Source organism: Physcomitrium patens, chromosome 1 (assembly GCF_059467195.1).
Source record: "Physcomitrium patens ecotype Gransden chromosome 1, ASM5946719v1, whole genome shotgun sequence".
In the NCBI taxonomy this organism is placed as follows: domain Eukaryota; kingdom Viridiplantae; phylum Streptophyta; class Bryopsida; order Funariales; family Funariaceae; genus Physcomitrium; species Physcomitrium patens.
Window position 1 is genome coordinate 17676736 of NC_143410.1, and position 24258 is coordinate 17700993.

Genomic DNA, 24258 nt, shown 5'->3' on the forward strand with positions numbered 1-24258 from the left:
TCATATTGTAATCCGTAGAGAAATTGACTCACAAGTGCGGCATCATCCCACTTGATATCAGTTGCAAGTTGTCGAAATTGCGAAGCATATAATATTACTGATCGATTGCCTTGTTGCAAAATACGGATCTTCTTGATTGCAACACGAATTGCATCATGTTCTCCAAACATGGATCGAAACTCCGCCAAAAAAGCCTCCAGATTATCCAATATTGGATCTCGTCGTTCAAGAAAAGATGAAAACCATGACAATGCTGAACCTGAAAGAAGTGTACCAATGAATCTAACTTGTGACCCTGGAGTTGGATAGCTCTGGGGTTGAAGTTCAATCACTAGTTGGACCTGATTGATGAATCCTCGAAACTTGGATCTGGTACCATCAAACTTCTCGGGCAAGGCAACTCTCGGTTCTCTAACACTCGAAGGGTGTTCCATTCTGGGAGAAGGGACATGGTTTGGTGCAGATGTTGAAGCAGCCCCAATCATCTCTATATCTTCACTTCCTACCATTCTTGTTGCTCCTTGTGGTGGTAAATTGAGTTGATGCATCGCAAGCATTAACTCCCTCAATTGTTCTTGCATCTGTGCCATTGTACTCTTCATTTCAACAAGCTCTGCCATAGTAGCACTTAGAAAAGAGAAGATGTCTAATAACGCTCAAAACAAATAGAAGAGAGGAATTGATAACAAAGAAAAATACTAAGAACAATATCAGTTTAAAAGAGGGTAATCCGCAACTTCTAATGCGCTTATGTCTTATCAAGAAAAAGGGGTAATCCACTCTTAATCAAGAAAAGACAAAGCTCTGATATTGTAAGTGTACTCTTGTCAATCTGTCAAGGACAAGAACTCGATGAAAGCTAAAGAGTAAGTGAGACTTTTCTCAAAAAAGAAATAGGACAAAATAGAAATATATATATTAAGAAAGAAACTGGAATGGCTATTGCCAAAATACAAGAAAACTAGAGACCCTTGAAACTAGACTAGAAGCAAGAAAGGAGTTGACAAGAGTGAAGAAGCCTTCACTCTTGTCTCTATATATACTATCTAACTAGGGGCTACGTGGCGACGTTCTATAGGACCTCCAATATGTGTTGACTTTGTAGGACACATGCCTTGACTTACAAGGCAAGTTTTCCTACGTGTGGGCTACATAGTTAGCTTGATCTTCAAGCTAACAACATGTGTGGCACATGGCCAACTTGTTGACCACGTTTCTAATCCAAAAAGTCAATTAAAGACACCTATGAAGTCAAAGCAGCGTCTAGGAAGTTTCTAGGAAGCTTCTATATTAAATATTATACAATTAACTTACTTTTATCTACTTTTACTTACTTCTACCTATTTCTATATGTAATTATTAGCTTATATGATTATGGCCGTGACACTGAGCAAGAAAAGATTCGTCGTCGTCAAGAAGGATTATGTTTATATTGCGGAAAACCTAAGCACACTGCTCAACATTATCCAAAGAAACGACGCAACTATAAAATGAGGGGTACGACGGTCAAAGAAGACAACATGTCGGAAAACGGATTCGTCTAGCTACAATAGGGACCGTGCAGTTGGAACCTTGTACAATTCCTAATGAAGGTCCTATCCTCTCCTCAGAACCCTCTCCTTGTTTTATAATAGACTTATATTTAGGACCTAAGAATTACAAAGCCTCTGCTTTATTAGATTCGGGAGCCTCAGCATGTTTTTTAGATGAACAATTTGTTAAAAGTCGTAAAATACCCTTTGTACAGAAACCTAAACTAGTACATGTAGAAGTCATAGATGGTCGTCCCTTGTCTTCTGGAGATGTCACTCATGAAACTCATCCTATAAAAGTAACAATAGACGGTCATGATAGCTACATAGCTTTTAACATAATTAAATCCCCCTCCAATCCAGTTATTTTAGGTTTATCCTGGCTAGAAAAATATAACCCTCGAATAGATTGGAATTCGCATAAACTTGACTTTTTCCAAAGCATTATTAATAGTTCTACCAACCAAGTAAAAAATTATAAGTCTAGTATAGTAAAACCCGTACTGATAGGTGCAAAAGCATTTATACACGCAGCACAAGAAGGATCAACTTTTGCTATTTATGCTGCACCTATTTCTGAAAACGTAAAGACTTCAATTGGCATTCCAAGTCAATATCAAGATTATCAAGACGTTTTTGAGAAAAAGAATGCAGATATTCTTCCTGAGCATCGCCCATATGATTGTTCAATCGACCTCAAGGAAGGAACTCAGCCACCATTTGGACCAATTTACAGTTTATCACAAGATGAGATGGCTGAACTCAAGACATATATTGACGAGAATTTAGCGAAGAATTTCATACGCCATTCAAAATCTCCAGCAGGAGCTCCAATTCTATTCGTAAAGAAAAAAGATGGATCTTTACGAATGTGTGTTGATTATCAAGGACTCAACAAGATCACAATCAAGAACAGGTATCCATTACCTTTGATATCAGGACTCCTTGACCAGTTGAATCAAGCTAAGATCTATACAAAAATAGATCTAAGAAGAGCATATAATCTAGTACGGATCAAAGGAGGAGATGAATGGAAGACTGCATTTCGAACCAGGTACGGACACTTTGAATACAATGTCATGCCTTTTGGACTCACGAATGCACCAGCTGCTTTTCAACATCTCATGAATGATGTATATCGTGAATTCTTAGACAATTTTTTCGTCTGCTATCTAGACGATATCCTGATCTATTCTAAGAACGTCGAAGAACATGAAATACATGTTCGTCAAGTATTACAAAAACTTAGAGATGCAGGATTGTACGCCAAGATGGAAAAGTGTATATTTCACACTACTCAAGTTGACTTTTTAGGATACATCATTTCAAATGATGGTCTCATGATGGATTCTAAGAAAGTCCAAAAAATCATGGATTGGAAGATTCCAAGGACAGTAAGAGATGTCCAATGTTTCTTGGGATTTGCCAATTACTATCGGATCTTCATCAAAGATTTCTCACGAGTTGCAGCTCCACTTACACGCTTGACTAGTAAAGATAAATTCCAATGGAATCAAGAAGCGGAAGCAGCATTTGAAGCCTTGAAGACATCGTTTGTCTCTGCACCAGTCTTATATCGTGTTGATTTTTCCAAGGCATTTTTTATGGAAACAGATGCATCAGATTTTGCCTTGGGTGCAGTTTTATCACAAATAGGAACATATGACAAACTTCATCCGATAGCTTTTCATTCAAGAAAATTCTCAGCAGCCGAGATCAATTATGAGATCCACGATAAAGAACTTCTTGCAATCGTGGATTCCTTTCAAGAATGGCATCATTATCTAGAAGGTGCTTCTAGTCCAGTCACTGTGTATACAGATCACAAGAACCTCGAGTATTTCATGTCAGCACGTGTGTTGAATCGTCGTCAAGCTCATTGGAGTATGTCTTTGTCAAGATTTGAGTTCATTATCACTTATCGGCCAGGAAAACAACAAGGTTTGTCCGATGCCCTGTCTAGACGTTCTTATTTTGCACCAAAAGAAGGAGATGCAGCTTTTGAGCAACAAAGAACGGTCCTCTTGAAACCGGAGCAATTTCATCTCCGAGCAATAAAATCAACATTGACTGTTGATTCAACTTTTCTCAAGCAAATCCAGTCCAATATGTCCTCAGACCCTCTTGTTTATGATATCGAGAATAATTCTTCCAAGTCTCATGATCCTTCTAAGTTCGAGTTCAAGAATAATCTATTATATTTTGAAGGACGCCTATATGTTCCAGAAGGAGAAGCACGTTTGCGTGTTCTTCAAGCATGTCATGACTTTCCAGCAGTAGGGCACTTTGGATATAATAAGACTTTGGAATTCATATCAAGAGATTTTTGGTGGCCACAAATGTGAAAGTCAGTCAAAGTCTTTGTACAATCATGTGATATTTGTTCAAGATCAAAAATTCCTCGTCATCGACCTTACGGACTTCTTCAGCCATTACCTATACCAGAACAACCATGGTCTTCTGTTTCTATGGATTTCATCACAGATCTTCCAAGCTCAAGATCTTATGATTCTATATTTGTGATAGTAGATCGTTTCACCAAGATGGCACATTTTGTGCCATGTACAAAATCTATCACAGGTGAAGAAACAGCTAAGCTTTTCATTGATAATATCTATCGCTATCATGGATTACCTAAAGATATCATATCAGATAGGGGAACTCAATTTGTATCAAGATTCTGGAGGACCCTTTTCAAGATTTTAAAAGTAGACATAAAGCTATCTTCGGCTTTCCATCCTCAAACTGATGGACAAACAGAGCGCGTAAACCAAGTCTTGGAGCAATATTTAAGGTGTACTATCAACTACCAACAAGATGATTGGACAATCCTTCTGCCATTGGCAGAGTTTGCTTATAATAATACGGTACATTCTTCCACGCAACAAACACCTTTCTTTGCCAATTATGGCTATCATCCATGACTTGATACTTTTGATTTTTCAAAAGTTGATAATCCTGCAGCAGAAGATATGGCAAATCGGTTGTCAGAGTTACATGCAATAATGAAGACGCAATTGAAGGAAGCTCAAGAACGACAAAAGATAAACGCAGATCTATATCGTAAGGAGCAACCACAAATCAACATGGGTGATAAGGTATGGCTACTTCGTCGCAATATCAAGACTACTCGACCTTGTGACAAGTTGGACTATCGTAGGCTTGGCCCCTTTTCTGTTTCTGAACAGATCAACCCAATTGCATATCGGTTACATCTATCGGAGTCAATGAAGATCCATCCTGTATTCCATGTGTCTCTTCTTGAACCATATAAGACAGTGGATATACAAGGAAGAAGACAAATGCCACCGCCTCCTATAGAAGTAGATAATAATGAAGAATTTGAGGTGGAAGAGATATTAGACTCAAGGCGGCGCCGAAATAAGCTGGAATATCTTGTTCATTGGCACGGATATGATATTAGTGAACGCACATGGGAGCCATCCAGGAATCTAGGAAATGCATCAGCTAAAGTCAAATTTTTTCATCAACGACATCCATCAAAACCAAGATGAAAATCTCTCTTATAAAAGAGACAAGATTGAGGCAAGATAACATTCAATTTCCTATCCTTGTTTGTAACTTCTTTGCATTTGTGACGCTAATTAGATGGAGAGCCAACAACCAGCGGATTCAACTCAAGAACCTTCGTTTGCTGACCTGCCGGATGAGACATTTCGATTATCACAACCTTCAAGACGACGCAATCGAGATGAAGATCTTCAAGAACGACATGTTCTTCCTCGAACAGATGGTGAGATACAACGCGTTTGGTATCACGTTTTGGGAAGGGACTCTCGATGTTTGGTGATTTTGCTAGAGGTAGGAACAACTCCTGATGGTGTTCCGAATATTCTATTCGAAGGAAGTTATGAAGGCCTCAACAATGATCAAATAACTGGGTGGTCTTCCCGCCCTGGTATGGGACACTACCGATGGTTGAGAGGCCCTATCAATCATCTTCGAAGAGAACAGAGATCAGAGTATGTGGCGAATACAATTCGTCGCATCATAGATTTCTTCAATATATGATGACCGCTCCTCGTGGAACTCGTCTCTAGAATGGGGGGTAATGTCACGGCCATAATCATATAAGCTAATAATTACATATAGAAATAGGTAGAAGTAAGTAAAAGTAGATAAAAGTAAGTTAATTGTATAATATTTAATATAGAAGCTTCCTAGAAACTTCCTAGACGCTGCTTTGACTTCATAGGTGTCTTTAATTGACTTTTTGGATTAGAAACGTGGTCAACAAGTTGGCCATGTGCCACACATGTTGTTAGCTTGAAGATCAAGCTAACTATGTGGCCCACACGTAGAAAAACTTGCCTTGTAAGTCAAGGCATGTGTCCTACAAAGTCAACACATATTGGAGGTCCTATAGAACGTCGCCACGTAGCCCCTAGTTAGATAGTATATATAAAGACAAGAGTGAAGGCTTCTTCACTCTTGTCAACTCCTTTCTTGCTTCTAGTCTAGGTTCAAGAGTCTTTAGTTTCTTGTCTTGTGGCAATAGCCATTCCAGTTTCCTTTTAATATACCTACTTGTTTATATTTTGACTTATTATATCGAGATAGCCTTTTGGTGTATATTTTCCGTCATCGAGTCTTTGTCCTTGACAGGATATTACATTTTGGAGAGAAAGAATTTTAAAATTGTAAATTATCAATTCATGAATGAAATCTCAGAGTTAAGGCAAGCATACGATGATAATCGAGAGTTGTGGCATAGTATGACTATTACAAAAGAGATTAACTGAACATGATCAATAGAATATGTTATGCTAGAGTTTAACTAAACGTGGAAAAATTTAGCAATGCATTATTTGTTGCATGCATGCAATCCAATTGAAGGTGAAGTTTGGTCCTTGATGGAGAAGAAGACATGACTGTATTTTTTTTTGTGTTTTCTTGAAGTTGCATTGTGTACTTATAACATCTACCAAAAGTTTTTATTATTTATACTATGGATATGTGTGTATTGTGTTTGAGCTTCTGTCAAAGAATTTGTGAGTGAAAGTACAAAAGGAAGGTAAGTTATAATTTATATTAAAAGAAAAAATTGACAAAATTCAAAGATTTCAAAAACCATGCTTTCCATTCTTTTTAAATTATGTTACTAAGCTTTGCATTGCAAAGTTAGAATATTTTTAGATATTTCAGAATTTTCAAAAATTTATATGTATTTCATTGCATTACATTTTAGAACTTTTATTGTGCTTTACATTATAGAGTATTATACAAAAAATTACATAAGAAAATTTTATGTAATTTTTGAAATATGTAATCATCATTATGTAAAACAACACTCAAAATAGCAGTATGTGCCTTGTTGTCAAGCAATGATTGTTCCAAATAGAAAGGATTAGCTTTTTTAATTGAAACTTCTTGAGTGGAGTATGATTACAAGGAAATTAATTTTTAAAAGAAAATTGAACAAGATCTACTAAGACAAAGGAATTTGTGTTGAAAGACCATATTTAATTTAATTTTGGTAGTGTTGGCTTCTAGAAAATAATTACAATTCTATCTGAAGATGTCAATATTTTCTTTTTAAAATTAGTTACAGCTTTGTTCTAAAGGATATATGATAGATGAAGAATGTGGTCACTAGTGAAAAAATGGATAGTGTTGTGTTTGAGCTCACAGAGAACCAACTCCAATATATTTCATGCAATATCATTTTATAAACAAAATTCTTGAACAACATAATTTTATTGGAATTTTCCAAGTATTATCAATTGCAACAAGAACTATATTGTATTGTTAATTGGGTTCATCTAGTCTCTTATATAAAACTACTCAAAGAGATAAACCAATGGGATAAACCACAAGAGACAAAAACCATCTCTAATTGATTGCATATCTCATTGTTTTTCATCACAAGTGAAGCAATAATTCAACTTTTGATGAATTATAGATCAAAATTTGCATGTAGCTGATGTAGATTGCCAAGAATAGCACTATGATATCACTAGGAGCAGAGGTTAGAAGCTCCCACTTGTAATTTAGTAAATATTTTCCAGTACATATTTTTTTGTGCCCAATGGCACATGTTTTCACTAGTTATAAATAATAGACAAACAAATGTGACTTCAATTATGAAAATCTCCACACAAAAGCCAAAATACCAGACATCAAAGAAGAACAGAAACGATGTCAGAGTAACGAACTGTGCGTGGACCTCGAAAAAGCAAAAAGCCCAAGTCGGGCAAAAGCCGAGGCATAATTGGCAGGACGGGCAGCAGGGCCATGCTGGAGCAAGATGAGAGTGATAACGACGAGGATGGGGATGGATGTCCACATCGGCTAGGTCTTCCCACACATCGCCCCCAACCCCCCCCCTCTCAACCACGCGCGCAACCACGCCCCTTGAGGAGTTCTGCCAGCACTGTGGCCGTTGGATCGAGGATCTGACGGCTGACCCATGAGACGAAGCCCTTGAAGGCGCTGCGGCGAGAATTGCCCATTCCCTTTCGATTTCAGAGCTCTCAGTGAGAGCTTCCTCTGCTGCCATCACTGTTGGAGTTGCGCCAACTTGTTTTACGACTCTCAGGTACGTTCTGGCTTGGTGTGGTTCGAGCTTTCGTGTATGAGTGTTTGTCTGTGTGTGAGAGAAAGGTCTGAGGGTGTTGTTTTGACATTGATGGACGATGGGGGGATTGGTGCTGTGTCTGAGAGTTGTACGTGAATGCCGTGGCTTTTGATGCGAGTGAATGGTGGGGTGAGTATCAGTTAGGCTGAAATTCTTTCGTGAGAGGGTGGGAGTTTTTATCGCTGTTTGAGTGAGGGAGAGAGATCAGGTGGAGAGGATTTCAGAGCGTGGAGTAAGGTTCTGTTTAGGGTTTGGAACGTGGTTGTGAGCAGATGATCCATTGCACATCATCTGCTTCATTCTCTGTTTAGTGATGAATTGGAATTTGGTGCGGGGTATTTTGGCAGACAGTTGAGCAATCATGGGTAAGGAGAAGGTGCACATCAATATCGTGGTCATCGGCCATGTCGACTCTGGCAAGTCGACGACCACTGGGCACCTCATCTACAAGTTGGGAGGTATCGACAAGCGTGTGATCGAGCGTTTCGAGAAGGAGGCGGCGGAGATGAACAAGCGTTCGTTCAAGTATGCGTGGGTGCTGGACAAGCTGAAGGCAGAGCGCGAGCGTGGTATCACGATTGATATTGCGCTGTGGAAGTTCGAGACCATGAAGTACTACTGCACTGTGATCGACGCGCCCGGACATCGCGATTTCATCAAGAACATGATCACGGGAACGTCGCAGGCAGACTGCGCTGTGCTGATCATCGACTCGACGACGGGAGGGTTCGAGGCCGGTATCTCGAAGGATGGGCAGACGCGTGAGCACGCACTGCTGGCGTTCACTTTGGGAGTGAAGCAGATGATTTGCTGCTGCAACAAGGTGAGTTGAGAAGACACGGCACAGTGTATATTTGTATGGGGTCAGTGAGACTGGATTGGGTCTGAGCACGGTGTCTGTGAGAGCCGTGAGGTGTCACGGCACAATGAGATAAAGTGGTGATTTTAGGAGTAGGGTGTATGGGTATTGGTGTATTTGAGGGCTGATGTTGGACTATGTGTGGATGGTAGATGGACGCGACCACCCCGAAGTACAGCAAGGCCCGATATGAGGAGATCGTGAAGGAGGTGTCGGCGTACCTGAAGAAGGTGGGGTACAACCCGGAGAAGGTTCCGTTCGTGCCGATCTCAGGGTTCGAGGGCGACAACATGATCGAGAGGTCGACGAACCTGGACTGGTACAAGGGCCCGACTCTGTTGGAGGCGTTGGACAACGTGTCAGAGCCGAAGCGGCCATCTGACAAGCCTCTGAGGCTGCCGCTTCAGGACGTGTACAAGATTGGAGGCATCGGAACTGTGCCAGTGGGACGGGTGGAGACAGGAATCATCAGGCCAGGTATGTTGGTGTGCTTCGCACCGACGGGACTGACGACTGAGGTGAAGTCGGTGGAGATGCATCACGAGTCGATGCCTGAGGCGCACCCAGGTGACAACGTCGGGTTCAACGTGAAGAACGTGGCGGTGAAGGACCTGAAGAGAGGGTACGTGGCCTCAGACTCGAAGAACGACCCTGCCAAGGAGGCAGCCAACTTCACGGCGCAGGTTATCATCATGAACCACCCGGGACAGATCGGGAACGGTTACGCACCAGTGCTGGATTGCCACACGTCGCACATTGCGGTGAAGTTCGCGGAGATCTTGACGAAGGTGGACAGGCGATCGGGTAAGGAGCTGGAGAAGGAGCCGAAGTTTTTGAAGAACGGGGACGCAGGGTTCGTGAAGATGATTCCGACGAAGCCGATGACAGTGGAGACGTTCGCGGAGTACCCACCATTGGGACGTTTCGCGGTGCGTGATATGAGGCAGACGGTGGCTGTGGGTGTTATCAAGGCCGTAGAGAAGAAGGAACCCACCGGCGCCAAGGTGACGAAGGCCGCTGCGAAGAAGAAGTGAATAGTGCGGGAAGGGGGTGAAGGCGAGGCGGAGAAGGGGGCGGAGTGGCGGTGGTGGGTGGAGAGGTGGATGTGGAGCATAGAGTTGCTGACTTTGAGTGGTTGGTCGATATATTTGTTGCAAGCGCGACAGAGGCAGACTTGGGTACTTGACAGGAGATGGCAGGGCATAGTGGGTACGAGGGCATGGGTGTAAGAGAGAGGGAAATAAAAGAGTATACTATTTCTAAGTAAAAATGCGTGGCGTTTTTTTGATGTGGTTGGTGCTTGTGGAATGCTGGATGTGTGGGTATTCAAAGAGATGGTGTGATTCCTTCTGGATTGGGTACGTTGGCGTGAGTTTGGCTTTCATGCGTGTGATTGTGTCATGCCCTAAATTATAGAGAAGCTTACTGAAACACTAATTTTGTTGTCGGTGGTTTGTATGGCCTGGCCGGTTTTGTCGTTTTGTTGTGTAGGGTTTTTTTTTGTGCCACTTTCTGGCTTATGCAGTGTTTGGGTGTTCAATTTCCGCCGAGGATAAACAGCGGTCAATCGAACATTGTGGGATGTCTAGAGAAATGATTATGTGATGGTCGTTGTGAAGCTATGTCGCATGAAATAAGGTTGAGGTTTCGTGCTTATTTGTGAGTATTAATCACACGTCTATTTGAATGATGTGTACCTTGATTCTGGAGTGAACTATTTGTAGGCCTTCTTATGACCAATTTGTGAAAAGCTTAGGAACGTAGGGGACAGGATGAATCATTCAACACTGATACGCTGTGCAGCTTTGAAACAATGCCATTTCACAGTCAAATTGCCTACCACTCTTATGTCGATGTGAAGGTCTTCAATGAGCATGTATTGATCACTTTTGTGACACAATTTGACCTGGTTGATTTGAATGTTCCGAACAATTCAACCAGTAAGCTTCTCTATTATTTCGGGCACGACACCATATATGTCGCCGAGAGCTATCTGTTCCAACCCCATATTCTAACTCTCTTTCTCCAGCACGCTTTGCTCAATTCTGTGAGTGTAACCCAAAGAACTTTTTCTATCTTGTCTTCTGCCTATTTTAGCTATCTAAATCTTTTGTCATTATACTGTTTTAAAATGGTCTACAAATAAGATCAAACAATTAGAGGCTAAAATACTTTTATATCTTAAAAGTTGATGAAAATGTCACCAAATATTGTTTGTTGTGAACTTGTTGTATATTTGTTTTACAAAGATGGTGTAGAAAAATTGTCCTCTAGTTCCAAGGTATTTGGTGAGTAGGGATTTTCCAAAATTTGTAGATGATTGTTATGGAATATTTGTAGTGCAAAGAAAATAAACATTGTGAATTCCTTGACCTAGTTTTTTTCTCCATGTATTTTTTGTAGTGCCTTTGTAACAAACTAGCCAAATCAAAATTGATTCATGTTTTGGTCATGTTTTATTTTAAATTTTGGTCCACTTTATCTCTAAGGTTGGTTGAAACATTTCACAATATTTTGTGATTTGAATTTGAACAATAATAAGATGTTGCCTTAAAAGTTGTTTTTACTTTTTGGCATTGTATACATCCAAAGAACAATTGTCTCTAAATGTGAAGTTATTGAAATCAAACTTTAGTATTTGTACTTGATCGAAGAATATTGAAGTTAAATTGCAGCCTAGTTTTATTCCTTGCTAGGCCTCCACTCTTCAAAGATACATTAATATTGCCTCCCAATTATCTATGTCTATTTAGGTATGAAGTTCATTTATAATAGTTACTCTTATGTCTTTTTATAAGATATAATTGAATTTATTAAATATAAATAAACAAATAAAAATATATATATATATATATATATATATATATATATTGCATCTTATTAGAGCATAAGAAGAAAGTTGTTCCTTTCTTGCCAATCCTTTTTTTCTTTGAAAATTTGGAATAAGGAATAAGACCATGTTAAGTTATCATTGCTATAATCAAATATAACCTATGTCTTAATAATTATCTTATTAAGCCATCAATAATCTATATATATTTGCTACAACTTGTCTTTTTTCTATACAAAAAAGATTAAAGATCTAATAAAAAAATTTGAATGGTGTATTACATTCTTGGTCAAATTTTCATTAGTATATTCCTTGAGTGAAGTCATTTCATTTTGCAATGAGCTATAGATTGATCCAATATAGTGATTGAGTCATTTCTTGAAGATCAATTGAGCAGTCACAAGGACAATGCTTTGTTAGAATATCTGCATTTTTCTTTTCAAACATGTCTAAATATTCTTAATATTATTTTGGAAGTTTCTTGATATCTTTCTACCATAAAAAATTGGTGCCACATAAATAACAAATGTTAATCCTTCTTTTGTAGCTTACATTATTATTTTTGTTTCTACAAATAATAACTTAGTTGTTCTAGTCTTATAACAAATTATTTAGTTAGAGACATCTTTAGATATATTATAATAAAAATAAAAATTACAAGAGATCTAATCTATTTAAAGGTTATACTTTCTTAATCATAATAGATCTAAAATAACTATAATAATAGAAGATCTAATAATATTAAATATTACTAAGCTATTATCATCTTTTGTTATTATGTCTATAGAAATGGTTTTATGAAAAAACATCTCCAAAAGACAATAGTCAACCATTTATAACTTCTACATATATTAGTTTATTTTATTTTTTCTTATTAGTATTCTAAATTTTTTAATCAATATTTTATTTTTTAAAAAAAAAATTAGACTTCTAAATCTAATAAGGTAGAATATTTTATTTTATTTTTAGATCATAAATAAATATTTGCTATAATACAAGAAGAAGATTTTGAAGAAAGAATAGAATTTTATAAGATGTTTTAGACAAATCTAACATGACAATCCATATTGTAGTTAGGAAGACTTATTTTCAAACATATTGTCTTTCATAACAACCATGCTCTTCATTTTAAAGTTATAACACTTCTTAGAACAATGTTGAACAATGTATTTGTGTTTTCCACAATATAAACATAATTGTTTTTGAGAACATCAATATTTTTTTTATTTAGTAAGAAAATTAAAGAATATTTTATGAATTTACATATCTTCTATTTCAAAATGCATAGATTAAGAAGGTATTGGAATAACAATGAAATTTTAAAGATATTGTGACATATTTGTATAATTTCTAGATCAAAGTCCAAAAAATTAATTATTATATTTTATAGAAAATTTAATTAATTGACTCAATGTTTAAAGATCATATAAGTTTAGCATCAATTTTTTTACTTTATATTTCAATTTATAGAAAAATTAGTTAATAATTGTATCATCATCCCACTTAATATTAATTTTTAGTTGTTAAAATTAATATATATATATATATATATATATATATATATATATATATTGAATGATTTTCTTGATATAAGATATGAATTTTATTGCTATGAATAATAAAAATTATAACATGACAAAAAATAAAAGTAATTTTTAAATAAATATAACTTATAATCTTATGAATGGATAGCTTTGGAATCGAAGCTTAATTGCTAGTTACACTTGATTGATAAATCTTTGAAATTTTGTTCTTGTACCACCAAACTTCTAAAGTAAGCAAATTTTTATTTTTTTAACAATAATAATAATGCTTGTAGGATGCTTTATCATAAGATTTTTTTATAGTATAGACCTAGATGTTTGTGTAGCTCGAATAGCTCTTTATCTTTATTTTCAACCAATCTTAATATTGCTTGTGGCAATGAAGTAAGTTGATGCATAAAAAATGTTAACTCTTTAATTTATTCTTGCATTTGTATCATTACATCTTTTATCGTTGTAAAATATATTATTATTATATAATAGGAAAAAATGACATCTATTACTTATGATAAGAAGTTAAAAAGGATTATGAATAAAATAGAAATATTCTAAAAATAAAATAGAAATAGAAGTAGATAATCTACAACCTCTAATATACTTATATCTAATGAAGAAAAATAGATAATCTATTTTAAATTAAGAAAAATAAAACTCTAATCTTATAAGTGTATTCTTATCAATATATTAAGGATAAGAACTTAAAGAATGTAAATAAATAAGTGTATATATATATATATATATATATATATATATATATATATATTTTATATTTTCAAGAAGAAATTAGAATGGCCATTATCAAAAATAAAAAAAACTAAAGACTCTTGAAACTAGACTAGAAGCAATGACAGAGTTGATAAGACTGAAGAAGATCTCACTTTTAACTCTGTATATAATATCTACTAAAGAATTACTTAATAACACCTTATAAGCTACCTGACATATTTTTAATTTACAAGGCATGTGTTATAGATATATAAAGAATATTCTAAAATCTTAAAAAATATTCTATATTATAAAATATTTTTCTAAAATATTATAAAAACTTGTTAGAAGTATATAGTGTACAAATTAGAAACTAAACTATATTAAATGGCATCTTAAAAAAAAAAAAAAATCTAAAATAGCTTAAAAATTAAGCTATGTAATTTAACTTGGACGGCAAGTCATTTTAAGAAGCTCCTTGAGAGGCTTCTTGAAACTTGGCCAATATGTCATCTACTAGCTTACATAAAAGACATGAGAGGCTTGGACTTCAAGCCTTAAGTCTCACAAGTAGTATAAATAGAGACATGATCGAGGCCTTCCTTAGTCTTATCAATTCATCTTTTGAATTTGTTCTTCTAATGGCCTTTAGGCTCTTTTTTATATTAATCATTGGTTGTTGTCTTTTTAGTTATTTTTTATTTTTATTTATTTATATATATATATATATATATATATATATATATATATATATATATATATATATATATCTCTTAGACTTTAGTGCTTGAAACTAATTCTTTTTTTTATTGAAGTTTTAGATGTGTCTCTAACAATTTGATTAGACTATTGTTTTTGTTTCTAGAATTATTTTGTGTTGAAAACTAAGTAGATTATCCCACTTCTTAAGTGTTATTTTGTATTAAGAATTCAATGAATTATTCTATTTCTTTGGTATTATTTTGTATTAATAAGTGAGTGGACTATCTTGCTTCTTAGGTATGGTTTTGTATTGAGAAGTGAGTGGACTATTCCACTTCTTATGTATTATTTTGTAATAAAAAGTAAGTGGATTACTCTACTTTTTAAATATTTTTTTATTAAGAATATTATTACAAATGAAAAAAATTAAATATGCATAAAAGAAGTGATAATATATTTGTTACAATTGTACAATTTAATGATCTTTTTAATACTCTTTGAGCTAAAATACCACATACAAGTACCTCTAATTATAGGAGTCTTGTTTTAATACCTATAAAAGAAGTTAATAACAAAATTTAAAGTTTGTGCTAAATTTTTTTATAATTATAAGAAGTAAGTATAAGTAGGTAAGCATCACAATTCGATCCTAGAATTGTTTCTATAAAAAGTTTAAAGGAATGAAAGACAAGTAAGTTAGAGAAATTTAATGGTATTATATCAAATTTTCAAGAATTTTTGTTACAAGAGCCAATTTGATTCTTCATCATCTATTCCTATTATTTGGGGCTTCTAATTCATCTTTCATTTATTTTTTGAAATCTTTTCTTTTTAGTATTTGGTACCTCATCTCTAACCATTTTTAATCAAGTATTATATATTTATTTTTAATATTTAATGTGCTTTGTTTGATATTTAAGTTTTTTCTGAATAGATGTCAAGAATATGAACTAAAAGATGATGCATAAATCAATGAAATTTTTATAAAAAAAAGTAAAAAAATAGAAATAAAAAAGTACGTATATTAAAAAAAAACTAGAATAGCTTATTGCCAAAAGACAAGAAAATTTAAGACTCTTGAAACTAGACTAGAAGCAAGAAAAGAATTGACAAGAGTGAAGAGGGCTTCACTCTTGTCTCTATATATACTATCTAATTAGGGGCTATGTAGCGATGTTCTATAAGACCTTTAATATGTGTTGACTTTGTAGGACACATGCCTTGACTTATAAGACAAATTTTTCTATATGTTTGCCACATAGTTAGCTTGTTCTTCAAGCTACCAATATGTATGGCACATGATTGACTTGTTGACCAAGTTTCTAACCTAGAATTCAATAATGGACACTTATAAAGTCAAAGCAATGTCTATGAAGCTTCTAAGATGCTATTTTAGAAGATATTATAGAATTAACTTACTTTTATATACTTCTATCTATTTCTACTTATTCATATAGATAATTATTGGCTTACATGTGTATGTATGTGACATTATCTTCCTTTCTAGGGATGAATTCTACAAGGAATGGTCATCATATGTTGAAAAAATCTATGATTTGACAAATTATATTTGCCACATACTTAGATCTTTGTTTTCTTTAAAGATGGTTGATAGGGCCTCTCAACTATTGATAGTGTCACATATCAAGGTGGAAAGACCACCATGTTATTTAGTCATTATTGAGGCCTTTATAACTTTGTTCAAATAAAACAATTGGAACACCGTCAAGAGTTGTTTCTACCTCTAATAAAATTACCAAACATCAAAAGTCTCTTCCAAGGTTGTGATACCAAATACATTGTATCTCGCCACCTATTCGAGGAAAAATATGTCATTCTTGAAGATCTTCATCTCAATTGTATCATCTTGAAGTTTGTGACAATCATAATGTCTCATCCTGTAGGTTAGAAAATGAATGCTCTTTAGCCAAATCCATTAGTTGTTGGTTTTTCATCTCTTTAGCATCACAAATACAAAGAAGTCACAAACAAGGATTGAAAGTAGAATATTATCTTGCATAGATCTTGTTTTCTTTATATAAAAGATCTTCATGTTAAATTTGATGGATGTCATCGATGAAAAGCCTCCACCTTCTTTACTGCATTTGCAAGATTCTTTGCTAACTTCCATGTGTATTCACTAATATTGTATTTGTAGCATTGAATAAGATATTTTAACTTATTTTGGTGCCACTTTAAGTCTAAGACTTCTTCCACTTCAAATTCTTCATTATTATCTACTCTTATAAGAAGAAGTAACACTTGTCTTCTTCTTCATATGTCCATTATCTTGTATGATTCAAAAGGAAACATGTAGAATACTAGATGAATTTTTATTAATTTCAATAGGTATAAATGATATGCAATTGGATTGATTTGTACAGAAATAGGAAATGGTCTAAGCTTACGATAGTCCAACTTGTCACAATGATGAGTAGTCTTGATATTATGATAAAATAATCATACCTTGTTACCCATGTCAAATGATGGTTGTTTCTTTCGATAGACATGTCTATTGAGCTTTTGTTGTTCTTGAACTTCTTTTAACTACTCCTTTATTATTGTATGTAGCTCTGACAAATAATTTGCTAAATCTTTCGTTATAGGATTATCAGCTTTTAAAAAGTCAAAAGTGTCAAATCATGGATAATAACCATAATTGAAAAAAAAAAATGTTTGTTTTGTAGAAAAATATATTGTGTTATTATAAAAAAACTTTGCCAATGGCAAAAGAGTTGTCCAATCATCTTATTGGTAGTTGATACTATATCTTAAATACTGCTCAAAAACTTGATTAATATGCTTTATTTGTCCATTAGTTTGAAGATGGAATACCAAAGATAGTTTTATATCTAATTTTAGAAACTTAAAAAGAATGTATCAAAATCTTAATACAAATTGAGTTCTCCTATTTAATATAATATCCTTGGATAATCCATGATAGTAATAGATGTTATTAAGAAAAAATTTAGTTGTTTCTTCACTTGTGATAAATTTTGTACACGGTACAAAATGTGCCATCTTGGTAAAACGATCTACTATCACAAATATAGAGTCATAAGAACCTAAGATTGGAAGATCGATGATGAAATCCATTGAAACAGAAGTCTATGGTTGTTTTGGAATGGATAATGGTTAAAGAAGTCTGTAAGGTTGATGACAAGGAGTTTTTTATCTTGAACAAATGTTGCATGATTGAACAAAGTCTTTTATACCCTTTCACATTTGTGGCCACCAAAAATCTCTAGATATAAGCTCCAAAGTCTTGTTGTATCCAAAATGTCATGCTGCTAAAAAGTTGTGACGTGCTTGAAGAATACGTAATCGTGCTTCTTCTTTTGGAACATATAATTGACCTTCAAAATAGAATAAGTTGTTTTTGAACTCAAACTTAGAATTATTTTGGAACTTAAAAGAAAGATTCTTGATATTGTGAATAAGAGGATCAGAAGATATACTTGATTGGATTTATTTTGTAAAGATTGAATCAACAATTAATGTTGATTTCATTACTCAAAGATGAAAATACTCTGGCTTTAAGAAAATCATTCTTTGTTGATTAAAAGATGCATCTCTTTCTTTTGGTGAAAGATAAGAACGCTTAAAAAGGAAGTCTGACAAATCTTGTTATTTTTCAAGTCGATATGTGATCTTGAAATCAAATCTTAATAAAGACATGCTCCAACGGGCTTGGCGACAATTCAAAATACATGCTGACATGAAATACTCGAGATTCTTATAATTTGTATACATGGTGACTAGATTGGAAGCGCCTTCTAGATGATGACACAATTCTTCAAATGAATCCACAATTAGAAGAAGCTTTTTTTCATGGATTTCATAGTTAATCTCGGTTGCTAAAAAATTTCTGGAATGAAAAGCTACTAGGTGAAGTTTATCATCTATTCTCATTTGTGATAATACGGCATCCAAAGCAAAGTCTAATACGTCTGTTTCTATAAAAAATGCCTTAAAAAAGTTGACACAATACAAGGTTGGTGCAAAAATAAAGGTTGACTTCAAAGCTTCAAAAGATGCTTCAACTTCTTTGCTCCATTTGAATTTGTCTTGGCAAGTCAAATGTGCAAGTGGAAGTGTAACTTAAGATAAGTCTTTGATGAAGATCCAATAATAATTGGCATAGCCCAAAAAATATTAGATATCTCTTATCGTTTTTAGAATCTTTCAATCTATAATAATTTGAACTTTTAAAGATCCATCATAAGTCCATCATTTGAAATGATATATCTTAAGAAGTCGACTTGAGTAGTGTGAAATATACACTTTTCTATCTTGGTATAGAGTCTTGCATGTCTTAATTTTTGTAACACATGATGAACATAAAGTTTATATTCATCTATGTTCTTAGAATAGATCAAGATGTCTTCTAGATAAGAGACAAAAAAATCGTCCAAAAATTCTCAAAAAATATCATTCATTAGATGTTGAAAAGCTATCGATGCATTTGTAAGTCTAAAAGGCATGACATCGTATTCAAAATGTCCATATTTACTTCAAAATATAATCTTCCATTCATCTCCTTCTTTAATACATACTAAATTGTATACTCTCCATAGATCTATTTTTGTATAGATCTTAGCTTGATTCAATTGATTGAGAAGTCTAGATATCAAAGATAGAAGGTATCTATTCTTGATGGTGATCTTATTGAGTCCTCGATAATCAACACATATCCACAATGATTCATCTTTTTTCTTCACAAATAAGATTGGAGCTCTTACTGGCAATTTGGAAGGAAATATGAAATTCTTGGCTAGATTTTCTTCAATATATTCCTTGAGTTCACCTAATTCATTTTGTGATAAACTATAGATTGGTCCAAATGGCAGTCGTGCTCCTTCTTAAAGATCAATTGAGTAGTCATAGGAATGATGTTTTTGAAGAGTATCTAATTTCTTCTTCTCGAATATATCTTGAAATTCTGGATATTGGCTTGGAATGCCACTTGAAGTCTTTGCATCATTAGAAATAGGTGTGGTATAAATGACATAAGGTGAACTTTCTTTTACAGCATGCAAGAAGGCTCTCGTACCTACAAATATAAGTTTTATTGTGCTAGACTTATGACTTTTTACTAGATTAATTTCACTCTTAATTATACTTTTAGAAGAGTCAAGAATATAAGAAATCCAATCTATGCAAAGATTATACTTTTTTAACCATAATAAACCTAAAATGACTAGATTAGGAAGAAATTTAATTATATTAAAGCTTACGCAACTACTATGATTATTTATTGCTACATTTGTAGGAAGTATTTCATGACTAACATCTCCAAAAGACAATGGATAATCATCTATGACTTTTACATGAACACGTTTAGTTTTTTGTATTAACAGTATTTTGTGACTTTTAACAAATTCTACGTCTAAAAAGTAAGTTGAGACTCGTAAATCTATTAAGGTGGAGGCTTTATAATTATTAGATCGTGAATGCATATCTATTATAAAACAAGGAGAAGGTTCTAATGAGAGGATAGGACCTTTATTAGAAATTGTAAAAGATTTTAGTCACCCAGTTCCTACTATAACTGGATAATTTTGTTTTTTCATACATTCTCTTCTTATATAGTTGTGCTCTTCATTTTGTGGTTTCATTGCTTCTTTGGACAATGTCGAGTAGTGAGTTTAGGTTCTTCAAAATATAAGGACAATCCTTCTTGATGGCGACAAGTCTTTTCTTGCTCGGTAAGAAGTTTAAAACGTACCACATCAATTTGTATATCCTCTACTTTTGAATGTATGTATTGAAGACATATTGGCATTGTCATCAAATTGTAGTAACGTTGAGGCCCACTTGTACAACTCTCAGATTGAAATTCAAAAAGCCAATTGTTGCACTTCACAACAAAGTCAATTGCTTGACTCAATGTTTGAGGATCAAGTAAGTTGAGCATCAATTTCTTTACTTCATATTGTAATCTATAGAGAAATTGGCTAATAAGTGCAACATCATCCTACTTGATATCAGTTGTAAGTTATGGAAATTGTGAAGCATATAATATTACAAATCAATTACCTTATCGCAATATACGGATCTTATTGGTTGCAACATATATTACATTATGTTCTCTATATATGGACCAAAATTTTACTAAAAATATCTTCAAATTATACAATATTGAAGCTTGTCATTCAACAAAAGATGAAAACTATAATAGTGTTGAATTTGAAAGAAGTATATCAATGAACCAAACTTGTGATCCTAGAGATGGATAGCTTTGAGGTTGAAGTTCAATTACAAGTTGTACTTGATTGATAAATCTTCAAAATTTAGATCTTGTACCATTAAACTTATCGAGTAGGGCAACTCTTGGTTCTTTAACACTTGAAAGATATTCCACTATAGGTAGAGGGATATGATTTGGTGCAGATATTGAGGTAGCTCTAATCATCTATACATCGTCACTTCCTACCATTCTTATTGATCCTTATGGTGGTAAGCTAAATTGATGCATTGTAAGCATCAACTCCTTTAATTTTTCTTGCATTTGTGCCATAGCTTTTATGATTTCAACAAGCTCTACCATAATAACACTCAGAAAAATATCTAATACTACTCAAGACAAGTAAAAAAAAGGACTTGAGGACAAAGAAAATGTTAAGAACAATATAAGTTTAGAAGAGGATAATCCGCAAATTTTAATATGCTTATGTCTTATCATGAGAAAGAGGTAATCCACTCTTAATCAAGACAAGACAAAGCTTTGATATTGTAAAAGTACTCTTGTCAATCTGTCAAGGATATGAACTAGAAGATGATGAATAAACCAATGAAATTTGTATCAAAGAAAAAGTGACCAAATAGAAATAAAAAAATACGTATATTAAAAAAAAACTTGAATGGCTTATTGCCAAAAGACAAGAAAACCTAAGACTCTTGAAACTATACTAGAAGCAAGAAAAGAGTTGACAAGAGTGAAGAGGGCTTCACTCTTATCTCTATATATACTATTTAATTAAGAACTATGTGGTGATGTTCTATAGGACCTCCAATATGTGTTGACTTTGTAGGACACATGCCTTGACTTATAAGACAAGTTTTTCTATATGTTTGCCACATAATTAGCTTGTTCTTCAAGCTACCAACATGTATGGTTTTATGATTAACTTGTTGATCAAGTTTTTAACCTAAAAGGTAATAATGGACACATATAAAGTCAAAGCAGTGTCTAATAAGCTTTTAGGAAGTTTTTTTTAGAAGATATTATAGAATTAACTTATTTTTACCTACTTCTATCTATTTCTATTTATTTATATAGGTAATTATTTGCCTACATGTGTATATATGTAACAATAGATTATTAAGATATTAGAGCTAATTTTTAAAGTTAAGTTAGAATTTTTATGAGAATGTGACTTCCTCCTATAATAATTATAGCTTTAGAAGAGAAATATAAAGGTTTTTTAATACTTACTATATTTTTTTTATTTTATTATTGTATATTCAATAAATTTAAGAAAAATACAATGATGAACCAAAAAACACAATCAAGTCATGCAAATCAATCTGATAGGGTCAATATATGGTCTAGGGCTAAAAAAAGAGATATGATTGTTGGTTCTTTCAGCATAGCATCAATACCAAAATAGTCAAAGAATTGCTCAATTCCTTGAGCAATATCACTTGAAAGGCACCTACAATTACAGAATTTAGGCATATCAAAGAAAGCATATGCTCTAATAAGATAGACTTTACATCTATTTTATTATACTAATATTAATATAATATTAGATACAAAATAATTAAGATAGAAGAGTGCTTATATAATGATCAATAATAATTCTAGAAATGTCATGCTTTTTATATTGAAGAGATATAAAAAACCATATTGATATTGGATAAAATTCAAAAAAAAGATTGAAGCTTTTAATGGACCATATAAAACCATGCTCATTGAAAAATGTTTTAGCCTAAAAAAACTAGAGAATATAAGTATAGATATATTTTTAAATGATGTAAAAGAAGTTGTTGACTTACTATTAGGAGTTAATATTGACTTGTCCAAAGATGTGGTAGTCTATTATGATGTAAAGAATTTCCATCACCAATATAAAATTTTCAAAAGGATGATACTAAATGCAAATTAATTTCTTATGTATAAAGCACTAGAATCTAAGCTTATTATTATTGAGATATCTTTAAGACTAGATTCAAGATTAGAAAGAATAAATGAGACTCATTTATTCTTTCTAATCTTATCTTTTTTAAATAATTAGATATTTCTAAGATTATTATATCTTAGAATCACCAAGATTTTAGAGTCAATTTTAGAAAGGCTCTCAAATTCAATACTTTGATATATATATATATATATATATATATATACATATATATTAATAATATAAATAGTAGTAATATCAATGTAGACCAATTTAATAATAAAGATTGCCTACTTACTAGCTTCAAAAAATTTACATCAACTAATAAAGCTCAAATTATCAATTAAGATGCAAAGCTCAAAAATCAAAGAAATTAAGATCCAAAGTATACAACTTTTGTAAAAAATCTAGTTACTTTAAAAGAGACAAATGATTGTGATGGATGATAAGACCTATCAATTATTTCAAAGGGAATGAAGATTAGAGTTTGTAGCAAATACAATTTATTGTATCTTAGATTTTTTCAACATATGATCAATGGTCTTTGTAGAACTCGTCCCTAAAAAGTGGAATAATTTCATAGACAAATATATTTATTATAATAATTATCTAAATAATATGAGTTGATAGAAGTAAGTAAAAATAAATAAATTTAATATATGGCATACATATGGCATACATATAAAAAGCTTGTCTTGCTTATTAGACACATGTAAGAGATTCTATTAAACTTCGCAATGTAGCTCCTAGTTACGTAGTTTATATAGATGCAAGAGTGATGTCCTATTTATTCTTATCAATTTCTTTTTTAGTTTCAATAGTCTCTAGTTTTCTTGTCTTTTGACAATATTTATTCCAATTTCATCTTGAATATATATATAAAGAAGTAAGATATTTTTCAAAGAAATATTACAATATATATATATATATATATATATCGTAATATTCCTTTGAAAAATATCTTACTTCTTTACTTAAATTTTTCAAGCTCTTATCTTTGATATTTATACATACTATGATAAAATATATAATAAATTCCTAAATAATATATTTGATAATAAAATATAGCATATTAGATTTTTTATTTTTATATACTAATATTTAAATTATATTTATATTTATTGAATGGAAAAATTTTATTAAAGAAGATTTTAGCTATAATAAAATAGTATCTTTAATATGAAGATAATTTATTTTAAGCCTATTTCAAATTATATTTATTACTTTTTTGAAAAAAATAGAGTTGTAACTATTATAATATTAAGGAATTTATATTGTTGATATCAAATCTAAACTCTAGAAATAATGAATTTAGTAAATTTATTGTAACACCAATATTGGATTTAAATTCTTTTAAATAAATTA

General features: G+C 32.9%; 1 protein-coding gene across 1 annotated transcript; it reads left to right on the top strand.

Moving 5' to 3' along the window:
- Window positions 1–8018: 8018 nt before the first annotated feature.
- Window positions 8019–10259, top strand: LOC112288692 (elongation factor 1-alpha). The gene is made up of 3 exons (XM_024533167.3): window positions 8019–8091; window positions 8478–8953; window positions 9142–10259. Exons 2-3 carry the CDS (start codon window positions 8492–8494, stop codon window positions 10021–10023), a joined length of 1344 nt encoding a protein of 447 aa, XP_024388935.1. The 5' UTR covers window positions 8019–8091; window positions 8478–8491; the 3' UTR covers window positions 10024–10259.
- The last annotated feature ends 13999 nt before the right edge of the window (window positions 10260–24258 follow it).